This window comes from Schistocerca gregaria, chromosome 11 (genome assembly GCF_023897955.1).
Source record: "Schistocerca gregaria isolate iqSchGreg1 chromosome 11, iqSchGreg1.2, whole genome shotgun sequence".
Lineage (NCBI taxonomy): Eukaryota > Metazoa > Arthropoda > Insecta > Orthoptera > Acrididae > Schistocerca > Schistocerca gregaria.
In genome coordinates this window covers 148,130,014-148,152,638 of record NC_064930.1, presented here as the reverse complement: position 1 = coordinate 148,152,638, position 22,625 = coordinate 148,130,014, and the positions used below count along the sequence as shown (strand labels likewise).

General features: G+C 41.9%; 1 protein-coding gene across 4 annotated transcripts in view; it reads right to left on the bottom strand.

Annotated features, from left to right (window-relative positions):
* The window catches only part of LOC126294984 (zinc finger MYND domain-containing protein 11-like), a 212,027-nt gene that overhangs the window by 77,250 nt on the left and 112,152 nt on the right, over positions 1-22,625 (bottom strand). For all 4 annotated transcript variants that reach the window (XM_049987219.1, XM_049987217.1, XM_049987218.1 and 1 more), the window contains 3 exons: positions 12,755-12,879; positions 8,666-8,827; positions 3,777-3,869 (listed from right to left, as the gene is read on the bottom strand). In XM_049987219.1, the coding sequence (XP_049843176.1) occupies positions 3,777-3,869; positions 8,666-8,827; positions 12,755-12,879 (380 nt within the window). The remainder of the gene's footprint in view (positions 1-3,776; positions 3,870-8,665; positions 8,828-12,754; positions 12,880-22,625) is intronic.

Genomic DNA, 22,625 nt, shown 5'->3' with positions numbered 1-22,625 from the left:
CATACACACAGGATAAAACAAGTACGTTGCCATGATGATCGAGGTATATAAGATGTACGTGAAATTCAACTTTCTCTCTGACAAATTGAAAACCATCATCAGAGTCATAAAATGTTCACAGAACCACATATAACAGGCCGTACTTTAGATATCAGTGCAAAATTGACTTCACTACGGTTTAACACATTGATTATTAAGGTAGTAATGTGATGGCTGACCTCTGTTGATTCAAGTATAATCCAGGAATTTATGCATATAAATGAAATTTAGACGTAAGGGACAATAAAATGAAAATGAGACAGATGGAAAAAAAACTAGAAATCTGTTTATTATTTCAAAAGCAATGACCATAACTATTAATACACTCCAGAATGAGATTTTCTCTCTGCAGCGGATTGTGTGCCAGATCGAGACCCGAACTCGGGACCTTTGCCTTTCACGGGCAAGTTCTCTACCAACTTAGCTATCCAAGCACGACTCACGCCCCATCCTCACAGCTTTACTTCTGCCAGTACCTCATCTCCTACCTTCCGAACTTTACAGAAGCTCTCCTGCAAACCTTGCAGAACTAGCACTCCTGAAAGAAAGGTTCGCACGAGAGCTTCTGTAAAGTTCGGAAGGTAGGAGACGAGGTACTGGCAGAAGTAAAGCTGTGAGGAGAAGGCGCGAGTCATGCTTGGGTAGCTCAGTTGGTAGAGCACTTTCCTGCGAAAGGCAAAGGTCCCGAGTTTGAGTCTCGGTCTGGCACATAGTTTTAATCTGCCAGGAAGTTTGTTAATACATTTATCCCACTGTAAGACAAAATGGTCAATGCCTTCACGGAAAAATGTTTGTTTTTGCCTATGTAACCACAACTGTAACCCGGTGTGCACATCCCCGTCTGAAGAAAATCTAAAGCCGCTCCAAAAATATAAAAACTGCACAGGGAAAGACTGGAACTGCACAGTGCAGGTGTAAGGGCTTCCCAGAGAAACTTCTGCAGCGCTGTTTACGGCAACATACGGGCTTGCTGAAGTTTCAATGGGTGGCCCTTACACATCCAACAGGAAAGTCCAATCCCTCCCTGTGTGATTGCGATACTTTTGGAGACCTGAAGAAAGACATTTGTGGCCATTGATTTGCTTTGGATGAAGAGGTGCATGTTTGGAAACAATCTTGGGTCTGCAGGCTACCACAATATTTTTTTTTTTTTTTTATTTTTTTGCATTGACCATCTTGTCCCAAAGCGGGAGAAATGTATTAACGGTTACAGCAATTCTCTACGAGGGCACGGGTGAGGGGTATTACTTACTTTCTCCGTGTGTTTCTTTTTCATTTGACTGCCCCTTATAACAATAACGCCTCCGCATCTGAATCACTAGTGTCATTGCAGAAGAATTGATATTTGATTCTAAATTCCTCCTAAGATTTTTCCTCAAGCCATCCTCACAAGGGACAAGGCAGCTAACCAACTTTGCTTCCATCAGGAACCATTGTGCACAGCGACTGCAGATTGCAAGAAAGGAGAGGCACACAGTGGTCTGTTCCAATCCCGTTAGTTTTTACTCTACTTGCAAATCTAGATTTCAGGTATATGTAGCAATCTTCAGACTCGAAGAAGTTCGTGTCGCCATATGTTCTTACAGGTGTACAGGCAGAAGAACACCCTTTGCCCACACACCTGTAAGAACATATGGCGACACGAACTTCTTCGAGTCTGAAGATTGCTACATATACCTGAAATCTAGATTTGCAAGTATAACGAAAATTAAAGGCAGCTAGCATTATGTGGGTTCGCACGGAACACACGACCAAAGCGACAGTGCAGTCGGCACAAGGGACGAGCTGGCTAACGCGATTTGCGCTGTCAGAGCTCTCGGGCGGCCACTGTCGGCTTTACTCGACTCGCAAACCGTGCAGTTTCTTTACAAAAAATGGACACACGTAAAATAGCTGTGTTAACACTGTTAGTGATTGTCGAATAAGAGCAGAAAAAATTGCGAGGGAGCTTCTGGACACGTCAACGGATCGAACAGCGAATTGCTAATACAGGAACACTGCATAATGCCGTACAATTATCTGAGGTATGTACTGGTATTAGTTATTCTTAACTCAACTGAATTTTCATCCCATTTTCAGTTTTAAAGTGAATATAGCTAAGGCACATGTTCGTGCATAATGTCCTTATTCTCAATGCTGCATTGACTACCGACACACTGTAATGACATATTTCATCACACACATTCCAAGATGAAGATTCATTTCACAATTTCATTCAAACGGAAGAGATTTTTCCTATGTGGCTCACTATCACTGATAACATTCACTGGCAAGAGACAAACACGAGCCAGTCCATAAATCCAGAGACAGTTACACATATTTTACAGAAAGCTTCATGATAGCCAAAACTTCCAGTGTGTTAACTTGTGTTTACTTTCAGGCATAGACTGGCAGTCATGTTAAAATTTCTGGCTGCTAGGGAAACAACCGAGTTTGTTGGCCTTTGCCACAACAAATATAATAAATATGTTTAACTTTTGAAGTAACACTTTTATTGAATGACTAAGATAGACCCAGAATCTTTTAGAAAACAAATGTTGTGGGGAGGGGGAGGGAAGGGAGAGTGGAATGGATGGAGGTGGGTGCGAACCTACTACCTTTACCTTCACAGCTTCAGAAGTCACTATGTTATGAACTGTGCTACAGTTTGTACACTGCAGCCAGGCAACAGTAAAAGGCATAAACTGTGTAAACACTATGTCCACGTGTCGTCATTTCATATTTAATATGTAAATTGTACTAAAAATGCACAATTTTGTTATATCATCATTGTGTTGTAGTGCTGAAGTGGTATATCTCTGTAGCACACAAATTACAACACTAAAAATATCAACAACAGGAAGCCTTTACCTGACAATATGTAGTCCTGTCCTTTTATTCCAACAAATTTCAGCTAAAAAGACATGTTTCCAAGATATCTTCATCTGCTCATGCTTTGAAACAGCTTATATTCGTACCGAGTACTCTACGAGAAAGAAAACCCACCGAATACGATGTTTTAACACCGTGCAACATGGCAGCTACCACATTCTTCTAATGTCTTATGTCCCTAGCAAAGTTCCTGTTTGAGACACGAAAATCTGACACGCTCAAATCTTTATTTCACACTCCACAGTGTACTCGTACTCAGAATTTCACACTATCGCACGGCCAGCTCCTCGTCCAGTTCGTTTTCACGTCGAGTGAGAGGACAGCTTTAGGTAAGGTGCTCCGGGACGGGCTCCACTATGCCTCTCAAGGCCACGCGAGGATCTGCCAGAAGAAAGATGCGGCAGCGCCGTCAGGATTCCTTCACCGGCAATAACGACCGGACGGACCGACGACGTGCCGATCTCGTGTTCCGCGATCACAGACTGCTCGTTTTAATGCAGAAGTAGGCAGCAGTCAGCCGGTCGGAACAAGCATTACTCCTAATCCACAGGTAGAGTTCACATTTTGTTTTTACAATAAGACATTTCATATATCTGTATTAAGTTTTAATTTATTTTCAAGTGATTGGTAATAAATAATTATAAATATTTTATTAAAAATTACTGTTAATTATTTGTTAATTAACATGTTCCTTGTGTAATAGATACATAAGGTAAGAAAAATATGAAAAAACAGCTACTGTGAGATTTTTAACGACAAACCTCTCGATTAAACAACTTAAACACCACAGACACACACATATTCTGAATTGAAACTATTTCCTGTGGTGCCCACAAGCACAAGTTAGATATTCACAACACACTCACCCGCTCACGCAGTCGGCTGCAGGTGAAGCTCAGGAGGTGGTTAAGCTGGCTCCGCTTCATGCGGTTCTTGTCATCTCGCTCCACCCCCATGTCCTGTTCACATTACAAAACAATGTCTTGAGAACAAAACACCTAACAAACTGAAAGAAAGACATGGCAGTCGGGCAACATACAATTTTCTGTATAATAAGACAGCAGTTGTAGAATCCGAGAAAGCTGTTAACGATGTCAATAGAAAAACAATGATTCAACAGTTATTTACAATTCCTACAGGAATCTGACTACAGCTGTAAGAGTCCAGAAACATAAAAGGGAAGCATAGGTCGAAAAGAGAGCGGGGAGGGAGGGGGGGGGGGGGGGGGTCGTAGCCAATCTCCGATGTTCCTGACTCTGCATATTGAGTAAGCTGTGAAGGAAAGCAAGCAGTAATTTGGAATGGTAATTTAAGTTAAACAGGAGTAATGGAATATAGTCAGATGAAATCAGGTGAAGCTGAGGGAATTACATTGGGAAATGGGACACTTACAGTAGTAGACGACTTTGGCTATTTCAGCAGCAAAATAAGTGACAGTCATCAAAGTACACAAAATATAAAATGCAGGTTGGCAACAGCACAAAAAACTTTTGTCGGGGAGGGAGGGGGGGAATTTGTTAACTTAAGTGTCTTGCTGCGAGTGTAGCCCTGTATGGAAGTGAATCGTGGACCATTACTCAGGCATTATGAACTTCCTCCTAACCAAAAAGTCTGCTGTGCTGTCTTCCACCGAAACTCGGGCAGTGAGATACTTGTTTTGTAAATAAAACTGCCTTTCTCCTGCTGCTAGTTACTTTATTTATCCCATACACATTTCGTCTTCTGTCCTAAGGCATTATCGGTGGGACCTATAACGATACAAGTTGCACCACCACTTTTATCACTGCCATATAATCACATCTCTGTGTTCTCGCCTTCCACACACTGTTCACCATGTTTCTCACTCTCTTTTGTGGTGGACTATTAAGAGGAGGGGGGGGGGGATATCCCCCCCCCCCCTCTCTCTCTCTCTCTCTCTCTCTCTCTCTCTCTCTCTCTCTCTCACACACACACACACACACACACACACACACACACACACACACACACACACACACACAGTATAAACATCACAAACAGAAGTTAGTTACGAACATATACTTCATTAGGTTGACGTCAAATAGGTAAACATACCAAAGATGATGAAACGCGTAGTGGAGTCGCAATATTTACGCTGCGGAAAGAAGTGTACGACGAAATAGTTGTAACGACTGACAAAAGAACAATAATCTACCACAAAAAAGAGTGCGAAACATGGTGAACAGTGTGCGGAAGGCGAGAACACAAATGTGATTATATGGCAGTGATAAAAGTGGTAGTGCAACCTCCAGACCAGATGTGAGGAAATGCAGATCAGCAAATCGCAAGCAATTACATTCTTACAAAAAACTGCAAAGTGAAGTGTTTGATAATCTATAACTAACAAAACTGTATCGTTATAGATCCCACTGATAGATGCCTTCAGATAGAAGAAGGTGAAACGCGTATGGGACAAATAAAGTAACTAGCAGCAGGAAAAAGGCAGTTTTATTTACAAAACAAGTATTTATATGTTTGCTGTGGAAGATGGCCACACAAACTTGTCAGGCAGTGACACACGACACTTGTTGGTAAACCTGCTGTGTCCGTGCCAATAGGAGACACAAAATGTGGAAGCGCTCTTTCAATTGTTGGCACTTCAAACTTGCACAGAACAATGGTACCCTCGGAGAAATGGCAGCAAGGGTTGGGAACCAAAGCTAGGTGCAATCAGCATGTATGCCTGGGCGCCTCATTCGACACGTTTAACAGGCTATTCTGGAAGCTATTGAGGGAACAGGGTGCAACGAACTGAAGACTGTGTCTCACATGGGAACAAATGGTGCCCGTCGGCTGTGCTCTGAGCTCTTACTCTAATCGATTCGGTGACCGGCAGTGAAGTTTTGAGCAGACCAGTTGTGCTCTCCAAGTTTCGACAAAGCTCCACGAGTTACAAACCACAAAATGCTAAATTAAAAGAAATTTGCTCAGTAGGAAATAGCTGAAGCACTAAAAAGTTCGCACTGGCAATAAGAGAAAGAAGATAAATTGATTACTTGCTCTTATCAGGCAGGAACAAAGTGAAGAGGCAGAAGTTTTCCTCGTTCTTTTTATTAAGAACGCTACAGATCAGATCAGACTTTATTAATAATTATAGTACAGGGTTACATCACCAGTAACAGTTACATTCTCAGCAAGTACACCAAGTCCTTTCATCCATACATGTATTTTTTCATCATTACTAACTTTACGACAGGAGCGGGTATACAATGTAAATGGCATATTACTATATACATAAATAGGTGTAGATTGGGTCTTAGCATCTATTCCACAATGCCAGGTCTAACATTTTCCGTCATTGTCAGCCCTATATTTACTACTTAAATTCATGAAAATCAGCATATTTTGTCTCGCAGACTTTTCTCAACTTTTTTTGATAGGAATTCTTTATAAATCCTTCATTATTTATTGAAGTAATGAGGGGTGGAGATAACACTGTTTCAGAAGTTTTTGTTGGTGTGGTAGAGAGAAAAAATACAGCATGTGCATAACCACCAGACGATTCTCACACCCACAACACTTTTTTTCTTTCTCGCTTTGCAAATGACAATTTCTGGAGGGTGTTTTCCAGATGGGATTGGAGAGTAAATACCTAACAAAACTTGAAAACAATTGCTTCTAACTCACAAAATATTAAAAGAAATTGAGTACATTACAAACCACTAAAAAGATCGATTTCTCAGCTTTCCGATAGTATAGAGCAGTAGTTCCCAACAGGTGGTCAGCGGATCCCCAGGGGTCTGCGAGTTATGCCAGAGGGGTCCACAAGATGCTATTGGAATAAAAAATATATTTGATATATTCCAAATGATAACAGAGTTTTTGTTTTGGCCGCTCAATATTTTTTTCAATAATGAATATGTCAATGTTTTTTCTGAGTACAAAAAATAGAAAACATATAAAAGGACTCTTAATTTGACTTTTTTAGGTACTCGATACTGTGATACGATAGGTACCAATCGTGCTCAATGAGGGGGTCTTCGAGAAAATTTTGTTGGGAACCCCTGGTATAGAACATGTCACACCATCTATTAACGGAGAAGAAGAAACACTAAGAACACACTATATCTGCTCGCCCCGTGTCACAGATGGTAGCGCAATAATGAACTTTCAAACCTGCGACTGTTTGCGAGATAAGCGTATAAGCAAATAGATTAATTATGAATATCACAATAAATTCCCTTGACAGTAAGAACAAAAGTTACAAAATATGTATGCTAACATAAAATTGAAAAATATACAAAAGCCCAGATCATTCTCAGGGCTTACATTCAAGGTAGCTGTAACAACGAGGAAGTAACACATTTTGCCCTACCACAGCAATGGGCACGGCTACAGCCTCCATCTCAGTGCAGTAATGTTCTTACAATCAGTAAGCATATCCAGTGGTCGCAGCATGTGGTCTGTGTCTTTGCTACTTTGTTTTCTGCACTGTGTCAAACTGTGTGTTGCAGCAGGCAAATTCCACTCGAGGCACTTCCTGCAATTAGGTTTTTGCTCGCAAAAACTTTTAGACATACTGTCAAATACTGACAGCATTTGGGTGAGCGATAGAAAACAAGCGTCAGCGAAAACTTGGCACGAAAATTTTTTTTTTTTCCCCCCCCCCAGTACAGCACACATCCGCGTGCAGCAAATTGTACCGGAGAGCTCCTACGGGTTTCGGATGGGAGGCGTTTCCTCATCCGCCATACAAAACAGATTTTGTGCTGAGTGACTACCACCTCTTCCTGGCAATGAAGACACGGCTCACTGCACTCTGATACCGACACCGAACTGCGTGCAGGTACAAACCGGTGGTCGTAACTGCAAGCGCCACATTTCTACTCGTGCCACAGTACCGTAAGTGCCTCAATTAGAATGGTGACTGCGTAGAAAAATAGCTTAAGAATGTATCTTTAAATCATAGATACTAAAATTTGGTTATTCTAAATGAACTTTTTATCTCAAAATATCTCAGTTTCTGGACAGCCTTCATGCATCACAAATTTAGCAATGCTCTTTTATGGGTTTCTCACATAATAATGAAATTATTTTTCCAATTCTGCATGTGTAATAAATTCCACTGAATTTCACCTGTGTATCCAGCTTTAGTGCTATCGATACAAAAATGAGTGCTTTTCAAGTAATAAATACCAAAAAACGAAAGAAAATACAACTACTAATTCTAACTTCGTCAAATCCACAGATATTAGCCGGCTTGCAATTAATAGCAGTTACCAACAGGATCAGCACAATCAGTACAAATGGCAACCTACAAGTGCCCACGCAGTTAGCCGTGCAGTCTAACGCACTGTTTTCCAAGCGGGAAGGTGTGCCGGTCCCCGGCACGAATCCGTCCAGCGGATTGGTGTAGAGGTCCGGTGTGCCGGCCAGTCTGTGGACAGTTTTTAAAGTGGTTTTCCATCTGCCTTGGCGAACGCGGGCCGGTTCCCCTTATTCTGCCTCAGTTACACTGTCTCAGTGGTTGCTGCACAAACACCATAATTATTCTACCGTGCAAACATTTGGGATTACACTCATCTGGTATAAGACCTTCCCGGGGGGAGGTCCACAGGGGGTCAAACCGCACTATAACCCCGGGTTAGGTGTGGGGCGGCAGAGGGGCCAGTGGACTGCTGTAGCCTGTTGCGAAGCACCGAGGGCTACAGTCGGGACGACGCCTCTCCGTCGTTTCTAGGTCCCCAGTTCAATACAATACGTAAGGACGGGGTGCCACGTCGCTCGACACACTCACCTTGCAGACGGAGCAGACGAAGGTGTTCTTGACGTCCTCGTCCGGCAGCTCGCCGCGAGCCAGGCACGCCAGGTGGTAGACGCGGTGGCACGACGTGCAGCAGATGACGTCGCCGCCGCGGTGGCACGAGAAGCAGTACCAGTCGTGCCCGTCGTCCTTCACCTGCGGCACAAAGCGACTACTCTTTTCCCACTCTCCCTACTGCCGTAGCAGATACATTTCACTACGTAACGTACAGCGACTAGGAAAGGTACGCACAGTTGTCGCCGATTTTCGAACGAGACCAGTTTACTCGTACGTCAGAGAATAAGGAAAGGCATTCGGTGCAATCTGCTACGGACTGTCTGAAGTGGGAGGAGGGAGTACGGAGTGTGAGGAAAGGAGTAGGAGCAGAACCGATCTGCTGGTTACGTATTAGAGGTGAATGCTTAGGCTGTTACACAATGAAATCTGCGGTTCTGGAACGGCGAGACTGCTACGGTCGCAGGTTCGAGTCCTGCCTCGGGCATTGATGTGTGTGATGTCCTCAGGTTAGTTAGGTTTAAGTAGTTCTTAAGTTCTAGGAGACTGATGACCTCAGATGTTAAGTCGCATAGTGCTCAGAGCCATTTGAACCATTTTTGTAATATCTGCCAACAAAGGAGAATACAACAAAATTTCCTGAAGGTTACTTGGCTGATGCTTACAAAATCTGGACAAAGCAGCCACGAGGAGATGATCCTCCATAACAATGCCCTCCTAGAGCCACCCTACACGTGTCCCCTGGAATCAAATTCTGTGTCGTAACGGCACAAAAACATACTTTTAAAAAACTTCAAAAAGATGGTACAACTAAAAACGAGGTAGGTGATCTGTCCATTGCAATGTGAATATAGTGTGCAATTATACACGAACGAAGGCTACAAATCTAGGCGACGTCTTTCGAAGCACAAACCGATCCGAACAATGCCGTAACATTCGAGGCTGCCAAAATGTTGCTGCAGTGGTTCCAGAGAAAAGGTAAGACTGTTTTTCCCACGATCGCACAAAGCTGGCAGAAGATTTTCTGCTGATGCGGAAAAGAAAGCTGACGAGTTTGTTACGGAAGGAAGGTGTTTCACATAGTTTAATTTTACACCACAGCAGATAATTAATTTAGATCAGTCAAGATTTGCTTTGCTATAGAGTTATGTTCTGGGCGTCCCCTGCCATTAAGGGAGTGAACACGATTTATGGTGGCAGGGATTTAGTTGCACCAACTACCCATTCATAGGTGATAATGCCTCCTATTATATAATGGATAGCACTCGTTCATCCACAAACGTTTGTTCTTGCATCAGAACACTGTGGGAAATTTCCAGCAAGCATGACACTTTAGTTACCCATTGTGAAAGCATAAGCTAGAAAAATCACCAAGCATAACAAAAAGGGATTTGAAAATGTTACTGGAACAGGACTGCACAGACTTGCACTGCAGAAGTTGAGTTATTCTTTCAGTTGATGCTTTTACAGCAAATGAAGACACTGCTCTACACAATGAGATAGATGCAGCAGATGTTGAATTGAAATGGTGATCCTGCTGAATGTACTGGGCTTGTACAATCGAAGGACATTTATTTTCCCATCCATTCAGAATTACTACAGATACGATACTGTTATCGTCCACAGTTAAAGCGTGGCAAACAGAACAAGTCCTTTGTGTTTAAATGTTTTTTGCAGTTTCAATTTGTGGCAAACAGATTCGGACATTTGACTCAATTTGCTTTCTTCAAATGTGATTACACTGACAAACATCCAGGATCGTCTCACATGCCTTCTGAATACTGTTTACAGACTGGTTGAGAAGAAGGAAGTTTCAAAAATGACTGTCAGCTTGCCTTCCTTCAGAGTTGTCAGCGTGTACTGCACTCTGAACTGCCATGGGTGCATAATGTTGTTTATTTCCATTATTTAAGCATTGCTGAATGCACCTGCTTGCCCTCCTGCAATATTCAGTCACGTTTGGACTAATCTGTATGAGGATTCCTGGTTATGCGTGTACTCAAAGTCTATATAGTGTGTTTATAAATGAATGGTGCGAGCTTAATAATAAAGCAACTTATTATTGTGTACGGGCAAACCTTACAGCATAAGCAGTGACAACTGTTCAAGGTTTTTGTGCACTAGCAGCTGTTCATTTGTCACACTTAACTGCGCAGGTGTCTTGCCCGTTTCCGAGATGGCATCACAACACAAAAAGGCTTTCTGCGTGTTCAGTTTTAAGGTGTCCAGATCTGTGGTTACAGAGCAGCATGAGTTTTGTGGACAGTTTAGAAATGACCGACCACACACGAGTAATGTGGGTGGGTGGGTGGTATCAACATTTCGTGGAAACTGGACGCCTTTGTAAGGTGACAAGTCCAACTCGACCTTCCGTGTCCAATAAAAATGCCAACAGACTGTACGAGGCGCTTCACCGCAGTTCTCGCAAGTCACTTAGTGAAGCAAGCACAGAATTGTTTGTGCTAAAGGTTACAGTTCGAGGGTGTTGCATAAGCAGGTATGTTTTAAACTGTACAAATTGGAATTAGTGCAGGCCCTTACACCAGCAAACAAAGTGAAAAGGTGTGATTTTGTGAACAGCTTCAGTTAAAAACAGAGAATGCTGGGTTTGTATATAGATCCACCTTCTGTAATGGCGACACTTTCCACACAAGCAGAAAGGTCAACACACACAACGTCTGTATCTGCGGAAGCGAGAAACTGCATACGCCGATAGAGCATCGGTGTGACTCTCCAAAAGTGAGTGTTTCCTGTGTGGTGTCGCACGAGAAAGTGCGTGGCTTAATTTTCTTCAAACAACAAAAGATGACTGGCAACTAACTTCTGGGCACATTGGAAACCTCGTTGTTACCAAAGCTGAACACCAGTTATGATAAGTACATTTTGCCACTGGAATGTGCAACAGGTTAATCGTGTTCTTCAACAATGCCGAATCAGATAAGCTGCAACGGCACACGACAATGTTCTTCCCCAGTTGCAACCTTCGCCGGATTTAACAAACTGCTATTTCTTCCTGCAGGGATTTGTGAAAAACTGAGTTTGTGTACTGCCAATGCCTGTGTCCCTTGAGGAATTGTGAGATGGGATAAAACAAGAAAGCACACACTGTAGACCATCACAGAGGAAGTGCTACGTCAATTGTGGCACAAATTTGATTATCTTTTAAATGAGTGTTGTGACCAAAGGTACACATATTGAAGGATTGTAAGTAACACATCAAAGACTTGAACATTTGCTGCAGCTTATGCTGTACATTTGCCCATAAAAAATAATCAATTTGCTATTCATTTTTAAAACCGCACCACCTGTCGAGGAAATTAAAACATTTTTAAAGCTAAATTTATGAAAATTAGTATTTCAATTCTCGGTTAGATATAAAGAAATATGTGTTAGGGAATGAAAGTTTTCAAGAACGCAAAAACGCTTTTTCGACACAATATAAATTTGTGTTTAAGAAGTCTTTCCTGAATCTATTTGTTTGGAAGGAAGCACGGACGATAAGCAATACAGATCGTGTGAGAATAGTAGCTTCTGAAATGTGAAGCAACAGAAGAATACTGAAGATCAGGTCGGTAGATCAAGTAACTAATAAGGAGGTACTGAGAGTATTATAAAAGAATAGTTGCTACTTACAATATAGCAGAGATGCAATAAGACTCTTAGAAAGTTTTGTTGTGCTATCTGCGGCTCGGCATCTTTGTTAAATGGTGTGTGGCAACTATCTTTTTCATAATATCGTCATTATCTCATTCTGGATTTCCACTGTTTAATGAGGAGGTACTGTATCAGGATTGGGGAGGGAAACAATTTATGGTAAAACTCGATTAAAGTACAGGATCCGCTGGTAGGACACGTGATCAGATATCAAGGAATTGTCAATGTGGTAATGGAGATTTTGTGTGTGTGTGTGTGTGTAAGGTGCAGACTATAGAGGGAAACCATGTCTCAACGACAGTCGAGACACTAGAGTGGGTGTAGGTTGCAGAGAGGAAGAGGCTTGCACAGGTTACAATAGTGTGGAAAGCTGCATCAAATCAGCTATCGGACTGAGAAAACGTTACCACTCACCCCTTCCTTTGGAAGAGCATAGCCCTCCTGCTCAATCCCAATCTTGGACCCCTTGCAGCCGATGCGCTTGATCATGCGGATCAGGTTGTCGCGCACGCAGTGATTCAGCTGCCTGCGCACCTCATCTGCAAAATAAAAAAGAATTTTATTTGAACACGAGACGTAAATCGTGACACTGAAAGCAATTTCAGCTCGTATCTGTCAGTTCACTTGTACGTTTATAATGTGTGATTTGTATATTTAAGATTACGCCGTGACGATGATGATCACTGCTGTGATTTTAAACGAGCGTAACTACTCGGTTATTAGTGCATCAATCCTAATACAGCATTCAGAAATTTATTTCCACGACTAGTCTCTCCCACACCCCTCCCAATGGTAAGAACGCTATTATGATTCTTAGAAGTGATACACGAACAGTTAACTAAAATGATAAAATTTTGCCGACATGCAGGTAACACTTTAATCAATATGCAAAAATAGTTAAAATTGTGAAGTATTACAAGTAGTTTGCACCTATTATAATCAAGAACAGGTATAGAAAGATGTTTATTGTTTAGGTCGAGTTTAGGAACGAAGGATGTAATACAAGGCACCTCACAGCTACAACAGCAGAGGGGCAGACGGTGCAAGGGGGGAGAGAATGCTTGTAGGACACTGTGTATCCATCAACTGGAGCTAATCATTTTAATACAGCATTTGCTACTGATATCGAGTGAAGTGATATGAAATATATGTTCCTATTGTGGTAACATCAGATGTTATGTTCCAAAATTTGTAAATCACACGAGAGACGATACGATGAGAAACTGTGACACTCCTACCAAACAATCCGAGATCATTAATGTCAGCAGATGTTGATTTATCACATTCACATCACCAACACGTACACGTTTTTGTACATTTCATAACGCTTCCCAGATGTAGTCAATTATGTAGCATAAGATTTTAAATTACTAAAATAACTATTCGTAGTGAAATCTGTTAGTCATTTAACATTGATTCAATCTCTCTGATTTTACGGAGGTGTATTTCTCTTTGTTTTAACAGATTTAGGCTATTAGCATTGGCCTTTCTGTGTTTTATTACCAGTCTGGTTTCTATCTTGTTGACAATGTTTTTCAGTTACAGAATATGCTGTCAAATGACTGATTTCTCAAAGTGGTTACGTCTGAAGGCAGTAATGTGTTCTTGGATACATGTTTGAAATTTCTGCCTGTTTTCCCTACATAGCAAGCAGGACAACTTTGTATACTCCACTGGTGCTGCATTTTTTGGGGACTGTTTTTATGTTGTAGACTAATACGTATCCCAACTTGTAGTTAATGGTGAAAGCAATTGTTACGGGTTTTTTCCCCAAATAGGTTCGCAATATTTTGTGAAATGGGGTTTACATATGGGATGTTAGTGAATATTTTCTCTTTTTTCTCAGTGTGGCAATTTGTTCTCTTATTTTGTGTGCCTGTGTGTCTCTATTATCGACTATTTCAGCTATGTTGCCACTGTTCATTGAAACCGTTTTCTTTCTAGCGATCAGACACGGATAAGGGTTGGCTAATAGAGAGCTTTGTACAAAACAGGACTGTGTTGCCTACAGCAAAAACGTCTCTCTTTCATTAACAAATACTAATGCAATCAGTTCATAAATGATATGGGAAGGACAAAATGCTACTCACCACATAGAAGGGGGCACTGAGTAGCAGACTGGCACAATGAAAAACCGTCCAGAAATACTTCAGCTTTTGGCAAAAACTCTTCTTCAGAAGAAGAAAACTCTTACACATTCCCACAACAACAACAACAACAACAACAACAACAACTCACATCCAGAGTGCCAGTCACCTGGCACCACGGCTCGACAGACTGCCTCCACCGGGTGTCAGAAGGTGCGGGTGTGCAAGTTTTTCTCATGTGGGAATGTGTACAAGTTTTCTACTTCTGAAGAAGGGTTTTGTCCAAAAGCCAAAGTATTTCTATCACGCTTTTTCATTGTGCCTGTGAGCCACTCAATGCCTCCTCAGCTTGTTACTCAGCCCCTCCGATTAGTAGAAGTCTGCTGTCTTTGCACCGCTCCACAATCTTTACGACTGTCGCCAACTTTGCTAAGCAGTAGTATTGTGTGCCACAGTAATATATAGGCTGCTACTGGCGTTGTTGTTGATCCATGTATGGTGTGCATAGCGATAGTTAATATTACTCACGGAAATACGAGAAAAGGCTGCACCTGGTCCTTCTAGCGACTCGCCATCAACATTGATGACACTTTAATCCATTATGTGCTCGTTTCTTTTACAAGCTCTAAGCTCGCTGGTCTGAGAGTGGGACGCAGAGCTCGACTCGGCAGCCGATGTGCTACGAACTGATTGCAGGCTTCCGCTCCTAGCAGCCTCCATTCAGGGGTCAAGTAGAAGTGTGCAATTAGTATGTGGTGTGTACCAATCTATCCTTTCCACTTCACTGCTTTCTCATCTCGGACTTTCCACTGTTTTGAAATTAATCAGTTCCTCATTCCTACATAAACGGATTACAATTTACTGCTCTTATTGAGTCAGTAGGTAACATTTCCTAACAATAGCTACGCCCAACCGTGCTGCTCTTCACAGTTAAATTTAGTTCCCCTTGCACAAGGAAATTTGTCATTGCTGCATCATCTTTCTGAATTAAACTATCACACTATAAAGGTCCACAGTAGCCCTAATAATTGTTCATATAATAATTCAACCTGCCAATGGATGATACTAACTAAGAAAAGTGATATAATTTGCCCACCGATTTTGTATGTAACTAGGTGCAGCACTCTCTATGAATAAACCAATTAATTCATTATGTGGCCCACAAGTTTGATAGAAAACTTGAATCTCATATTTTTATCGATATCTACAAATGTTCACCCCCCCCCCCCCTCCCTCCCTCTCTCTCTCTCTCTCTCTCTCTCTCTCTCTCTCTCTCTCTCTCTCTCTCTCGACAGGTGACAGGGTGTTCTGTGCACGATTCATCACACAGAAGAGGTGGTCACAACTGGACCTTTCTGCCGAACCCAGCAGATGACACTCCTGTCACTGCTGTTAGCAGAGAGAGAAATGCCACAAAGTAAGCCGGCTAAGAGAAGGCTTCCAGGTAGTCAACGACGCTCCTGAAAGATGAATTTCACTGTTGTGCTTGTAGGCTACTGGGTGCCGGTAGGTTGGGGTGCCACCGCAGTGTGTATTCAGAGTCACAAAAAATTATTTCTGAGACCACAAAACACGTGCAATCCAAAATATTGTAGTTACAAATTTGGGATGAATGCAAGTGAAAGATAATAACAAGAAGAGAAATTGTGCCTAATTCCCTCTTGGTAGACATCACAGTTCTTGAGATATTGTGGATTAAGATTTGAAAATAGCTACTGCCATAAGGAACTAGTAACTTCATACCACATTAATCAATTTTAAAGAACCAAGAGTCCACAAGCAATGCACTAATAGCTGTGTCAAAATACATTTTTGCAATTTGTTAATTTAATACATTTTGAATTATGAGCCACAATGTAAACTTCAAAAACTCATACTATTTTAATGCAAAAAAAGTAATAAATCAATGAACATAGAAGCAGTAGAGGCAGCGGCTATGTGTACTCTTGTAAATTCTATTATGTCTTTAAGGTTATACTCACTATCTCCGCAACTGACATATACATAATGACAAAATTGAGGACCCTAGCAAAAATCCATTGACTCCACAGGAAAGCTGGTGAAATTTTAGTCATATAGGATACATGTAGTCAATACAGGATGCACAACACCTTAGTGGAACGTAAGTTTGAGAATTTTGCAATGACAGCTCATACCTATTAAGGGCTGCGGTCACGTTGTGTGAAGACAGTTCGCTTTAAAAGTTGGCCGAGGTTGGACACACAGTTGAACGAGCAGTGTGGCAATCACGGTTTCGTGCAACAAAATGGATGAAACGATGAAAATTTTTTTTTGATGACAGCTCTGTGGACATACAGGAGTTCTGGAAACTTGGACGAGTTCACACTCTTCGTTCGTGGACTAATTTTAAGCTGCTACACATTCGGACTCGGGAATACACCAAGATGAGAAAAGTCGTGCGACAGCGACACACACAATTACAGATGGCACTAGTATCGCATATACAAGGTATAAAAGGGCAGTCCACTGGAGGTGGTGTCATTTGTACTCAGGTGATTCACGCGTTTCCAACGTCGTTATGGCTGCACTACAGGAATTAACAAATTTTGAAAAACAAATTTTGAACACAAAATGGTAGTCGTAGCTAGACACACGCGACATTCCGTTTCAGAAAACGTTGCGGAACTCAATATTCCAAGACCAACAGTGTTCGGTGTGTGCTGAAAAAACAAATTCTGGGCACTAACTCTCACCACGGAGAACGCAGTGGCAAATGGCCTCAACTTAATGACAGACAGCGTCCGCATTTGTGTAGTTTTGTCAGCACTTCGTGAAATAACCTCAGAAATCAATGTGGGAGGTACGATGGACGTATCCGTTAGGACAGAGCTGCGAAATTTGGTGTTTAAGGGTTACAACAGTAGACAACCGACGCGAGTGCCTCTTGAGTGCACGACGACGCCCATAGTAGCTCTCCGGACTCGTGACCATTTTGAATGGAGCCCAGACGACTGAAAAACAATGGCCCAGTCAGACGAGTCCCGGCTTCAGTCAGTAAGAGCGGACAGTAGGGTTCGAGTGTGGTGCAGAGCCCACTAGCTGTGGACCCGAGTTGTCAATGAGGCACTGTGCGAGCTGGCGGTGGCTCCATAATGGTATCTGCTGTGTTTACATAGAACGGACTGGGTCCTCTGGTCCAACTGAACTGGTCACTGACTTTTACTCAGCTGGAAATCGCACGTTCAGTCATTTGTGGACTTTGTTTTCCCAAACACTGGGAAAATTGTGAATGTACGCTTTCCCGGTGTATACAGCTGGCGAAGAGTGTTCGGGCTTCCAGCCGGGTGGCGGTGTCTTCAAACTGCAACGTTTCGATGAGTGACATACTCGTCATCTTCTGGCGAAGTGCCGAGCCTTTGCGGATGCCGGACCCTTTATACCTGTGGCGTGTCCCCCACCACCTGGACGAGGGAGGATGGGTCCAGAGGAGCCAGCGGGCGGGGTGGAGGGGGAAGGAGGTACACCGTTCGTGTCTCCGTCAGAGCATTCCGGTCGTGTCTCTTGAGCTGGACGGTTCTTGGTGCGTTCCTGTCGTATTGCGGCTAATGCCGGATTCCAGGCCGTGCTCAGTTGATAACCTTCGTCCCTGTTCATAAGATTCTCGTGGACCCGTATTTCTATTGATTCTTTAATGACGCTATCCCAATAACTCGGCAATAGCTCGGCACACCACCCTCGTGTTCTCGAAATCAAAGGTGTGGTTTTCTTTGATGCTATGTTCCGCTATAGCGAATTTCTCTATCTGTCCAAGTCGGCCGTGCCTGGTGTGTTCCTCGCACCTTTTCGAGATGCAGCGCTGCGTTTGTCCAATGTACTGTACACCACATTTGCAGGCAATGCTGTATATACCAGGTGTGTTGAGTTTGAGTGGTCTTTAGCTGAGCCCAGCAACTCTTTCGTCTTTGGCGGTGGTCAGAATACGGTATTTATGTCTGATTTTCTCAGTAGCCTCCCAATTTTGGCTGATATGGGCCTCAAGTATGGAAGAAAGTCTCTGCACTTCGCCAGAAGATGACGAGTATGTCACTCGTCGAAACGTCGCAGTTTGAAGACACCGCCACTCGACTGGAAGCCCAAGCACTCTTTGCCAATGAGGAAATTTTTACAGATGACAATGTACCATGTTACTGGGCCACAATCATTTGCAATTAGCTTGAAGAACATCCTGGAGAATTCGAGTGAATGCTCTGACTCCCCAGATTGCCTGACATTAATCCTGTCAAACATTTATGGAACATAATTGAGAGATCAGTTTGTGAACAAAATCCTGCACCGGCAACACTTTGGCAATTACGGACTTCTGTGGAGGCAGCATGGATTACTATTTCTGCTGGAGTCTTCAAACGACTTGTCGAGCCCATACCACTTCGCGTTGCTGCAATACGGCGGGCAAAAGGAAGTCTGATACGATATCAGGAGTTATCCGACGAATTTTGTTACCTCAGTGTATTTCACCTAAAATTTTGACGAAACGCTCAACAGTCATCTGAATATTACAATGTCTCACAGTTGTCAATGCTTCCACAACCACACATAAGAATTTTAGCACTAAACAGTAATGTGGGGAATCACACTTAACGCTTTCATAATAACAAGTGGCTATTTGTCATGTTGCTTTCACAAATAGGTTTAATGAACAGTTTACACTTAAAAGTAAACCATCTGGTGTTTACAATTTTTTTCTTTATATGACTGCCCATACTTGTGCTGCAATTAATAATTATTAAAAATGTAACAGGATTATTTATTGGGCAATGGGATAAGTATGTGAGCATAGCCTAAGACACCAAAGTAGCCAACACCAAGTTTTGAACAGAGCCAAACATGCCGTATAGGGTAGCACTCTGACATCGTTTAACGAAAAAGCAGACAACAACTCCTGCTGAAAAAAGCGTGCCAAGCTCCAAATGTTGCAGAGAATCGGCAGCGTACCAGGGATATGACTGACACTGCCCTAGTAGCAACCATTGCACACTTTTGTTCAGACTGGAGGTGTCATGCACCTTACAGAAGGGTCTGTTTAAATAAGCCACTGCTTTGAGTTTTCAGATGAACTTTCCAAGGGCAGAAGGAATGAGCTTTGTAGGATTACTACTGAAGGGAGAGATGTAGCAAGATGGATTTTTGGGCTATCAAGCAAATCATCTTGAGATTTGATGTAGCAAAGAGCTGCAGTGTTTTAATTTGAACAAATTTATTATCGGAGTTGCTGCATAATGATGTAAGGTTAAATTTCTTCACGCATTAATGTTTTTTATTAGTCTATAGATGGTTGAAACATCCAAGTAAGAATGGCATATAACTCTACCAACAAATTCAATTGTTTCATTTCATTTTGTAGTTAATGTTTAGTGTATAGTTTAGTTTAGTCATGTTCCATAGATCATTTTCATGATTATTTTATTGATATGATGTGGAACAAGTCAGATTACCAGACAGACACACACACACACACACACACACACACACACACACACGAATAGTGCTAACATTAATATTACTACACAGGCAACTACATTTAGAGTTGTTTTTTTTTTTTTTTTTTTTTTTTTTAAAAAAAAACAGTTCTGAAACAGAAACTCATGCATGAAATAGGAGTTGCTCAAAAGAAATGATTTTAAGTTAGATTTAAAACTTAATCTGCTACCTGCCAGACACTTTATGTTGTTGGGCAAATGATCAAAGATTTCTGTTGCTGAATAATGTACCCCTTTTTGAGCAACTGACGGCTTCAATAATGGATAAGAATAGTCATTTTTCCCTCTAGTGTTGCACGTCTGAACATCACTGTTCTTCGCGAACTGAAATGGATTATTTATAACGAATTTCGTTAACGAATATATGTATTCTGATGGTGCAGTTAAAATACCTAACTCCTTGAATAGGTGCCTACATGAATTCCTTGGGTGAACACCACTAATTATTCTCACTGCTTTCTTTTCTGGAATCAATACTTTATGTCTAAGTGGTAAGTTACCACAGAAAACTATTCCGTAAGGCATTATTGAGTGGAAATATCCAAAGTACGTTAGGAGGCTGATCTGTTTATTACCAACACTAGCAATTATACAAGAGCAAAAGGAGCTGAATGTAACTATTGGAGAAGCTCAGTAACATGCTTCTTCCAGATCACAGTAAACAAAGCATCAAAATAACATAAAAAAGCATAAAATAAATTCTAATGTAATTGGAGCAGTATAGTAGATTTTTTAGTCCTCCACGTTTTATAGCTGTTTACGTGCAATTTCAAACACAAATACTTGGTATAATATGCGCATCAAACAATGTTTGTTGCACATTTTTGCTGAAAGTTCACAACCTAAGTACGACGATCTGTGCATGACTTATGTAACCCTTACACTGTAGTCTAAATAATTTGGGTGAAGGTCACGGTTAAAGCAGGCTCAGACATGGTAATTGGATGTCTCTATAGGCCCCCTGGCTGAGCAGCTGTTGTGGCTGAGCACCTGAAGGATAATTTGGAAAATATTTCGAGTAGATTTCCCCACCATGTTATAGTTCTGGGTGGAGATTTTAATTTGCCAGATATAGACTGGGAGACTCAAACGTTCATAACAGGTGACAGAGACAAAGAATCCAGTGAAATTTTTTTAAAGTGCTTTATCTGAAAACTACCTAGAGCAGTTAAACAGAGAACCGACTCGTGGCGATAACATATTAGACCTTCTGGTGACTAACAGACCTGAACTATTTGAAACAGTTCACGCAGAACAAGGAATCAGCGATCATAAAGCAGTTACTGCATCGACGATTTCAGCCGTAAATAGAAATATTAAAAAAGGTAGTAAGATTTTTCAGTTTAGCAAAAGTGACAAAAAGCAGATTACAGGGTACCTGAGGGCTCAACACAAAAGTTTTTTCTCAAGTACAGATAGTGTTGAGGATCAGTGGACAAAGTTCAAAACCATCATACAATATGCATCAGATGAGTATGTGCCAAGCAAGATCGTAAGAGATGGAAAAGAGCCACCGTGGTACAGCAACAGAGTTAGATAACTGCTGTGGAAGCGAAAGGAACTTCACGGCAAACATAAACATAGCCGAAGCCTTGCACACAAACAAAAATTACGCGAAGCGAAGTGTAGTGTGAGGAGGGCTATGCGAGAGGCGTTGCACGAATTCGAAAGTAAAGTTCTATGTACTGACTTGGCAGAAAATCCTAACAAATTTTGGTCTCATGTCAAAGCGGTAGGTGGATCAAAACAAAATGTCCAGACACTCTGTGACCAAAGTGGTACTGAAACAGAGGACGACAGACTAAAGGCCGAAATACTAAATGTCGTTTTCCGAAGCTGTTTCACAGAGGAAAACTGCACTGTAGTTCCTTCTCTAGATTGTCGCACAGAGGACAAAATGATAGATATCAAAATAGACGACAGAGGGATAGAGAAACAATTAAAATCGCTCAAAAGAGGAAAGGTCGCTGGACTTGATGGGATCCAGTTCGATTTTACACAGAGTACGCGAAGCAACTTGCCCCCCTTCTTGCAGCGGTGTACCGTAGGTTTCTAGAAGAGCGTGACGTTCCAAAGGATTGGAAAAGGGCACAGGTCATCCCCGATTTCAAGAAGGGACGTCGAACAGATGTGCAAAACTATAGACCTATATCTCTAACGTCGATCAGTTGTAGAATTTTGGAACACGTATTATGTTCGAGTATAATGACTTTTCTGGAGACTATGAATCTACTCTATAGGAATCAGCATGGGTTTCGAAAAAGACGGTCTTGTGAAACCCAGCTCGCGCTATTCGTCCACAAGAGTCAGAGGGCCACAGACACGGGTTCACAGGTAGACGCCGTGTTTCTTGACTTCCGCAAGACGTTCGATACAGTTCCCCACAGTTGTTTAATGAACAAAGTAAGAGCATACGGACTATCAGACCAACTGTATGATTGGATTTAAGAGTTCCTAGATAATACAACGCAGCATGTCATTCTCAATGGAGAGAAGTCTTCCAAAGTAAGTGTGATTTCAGGTGTACCGCTGGGGAGTGTCGTAGGACCGTTGCTATTCACAGTATACATAAATGACCTTGTGGATGACATCAGAAGTTCACTGATGCTTTTTGGGGATGATGCGGTGGTACATCGAGAGGTTGTAACAGTGGAAAATTGTACTGAAATGCAGGAGGATCTGCAGCAAATTGACGCATGG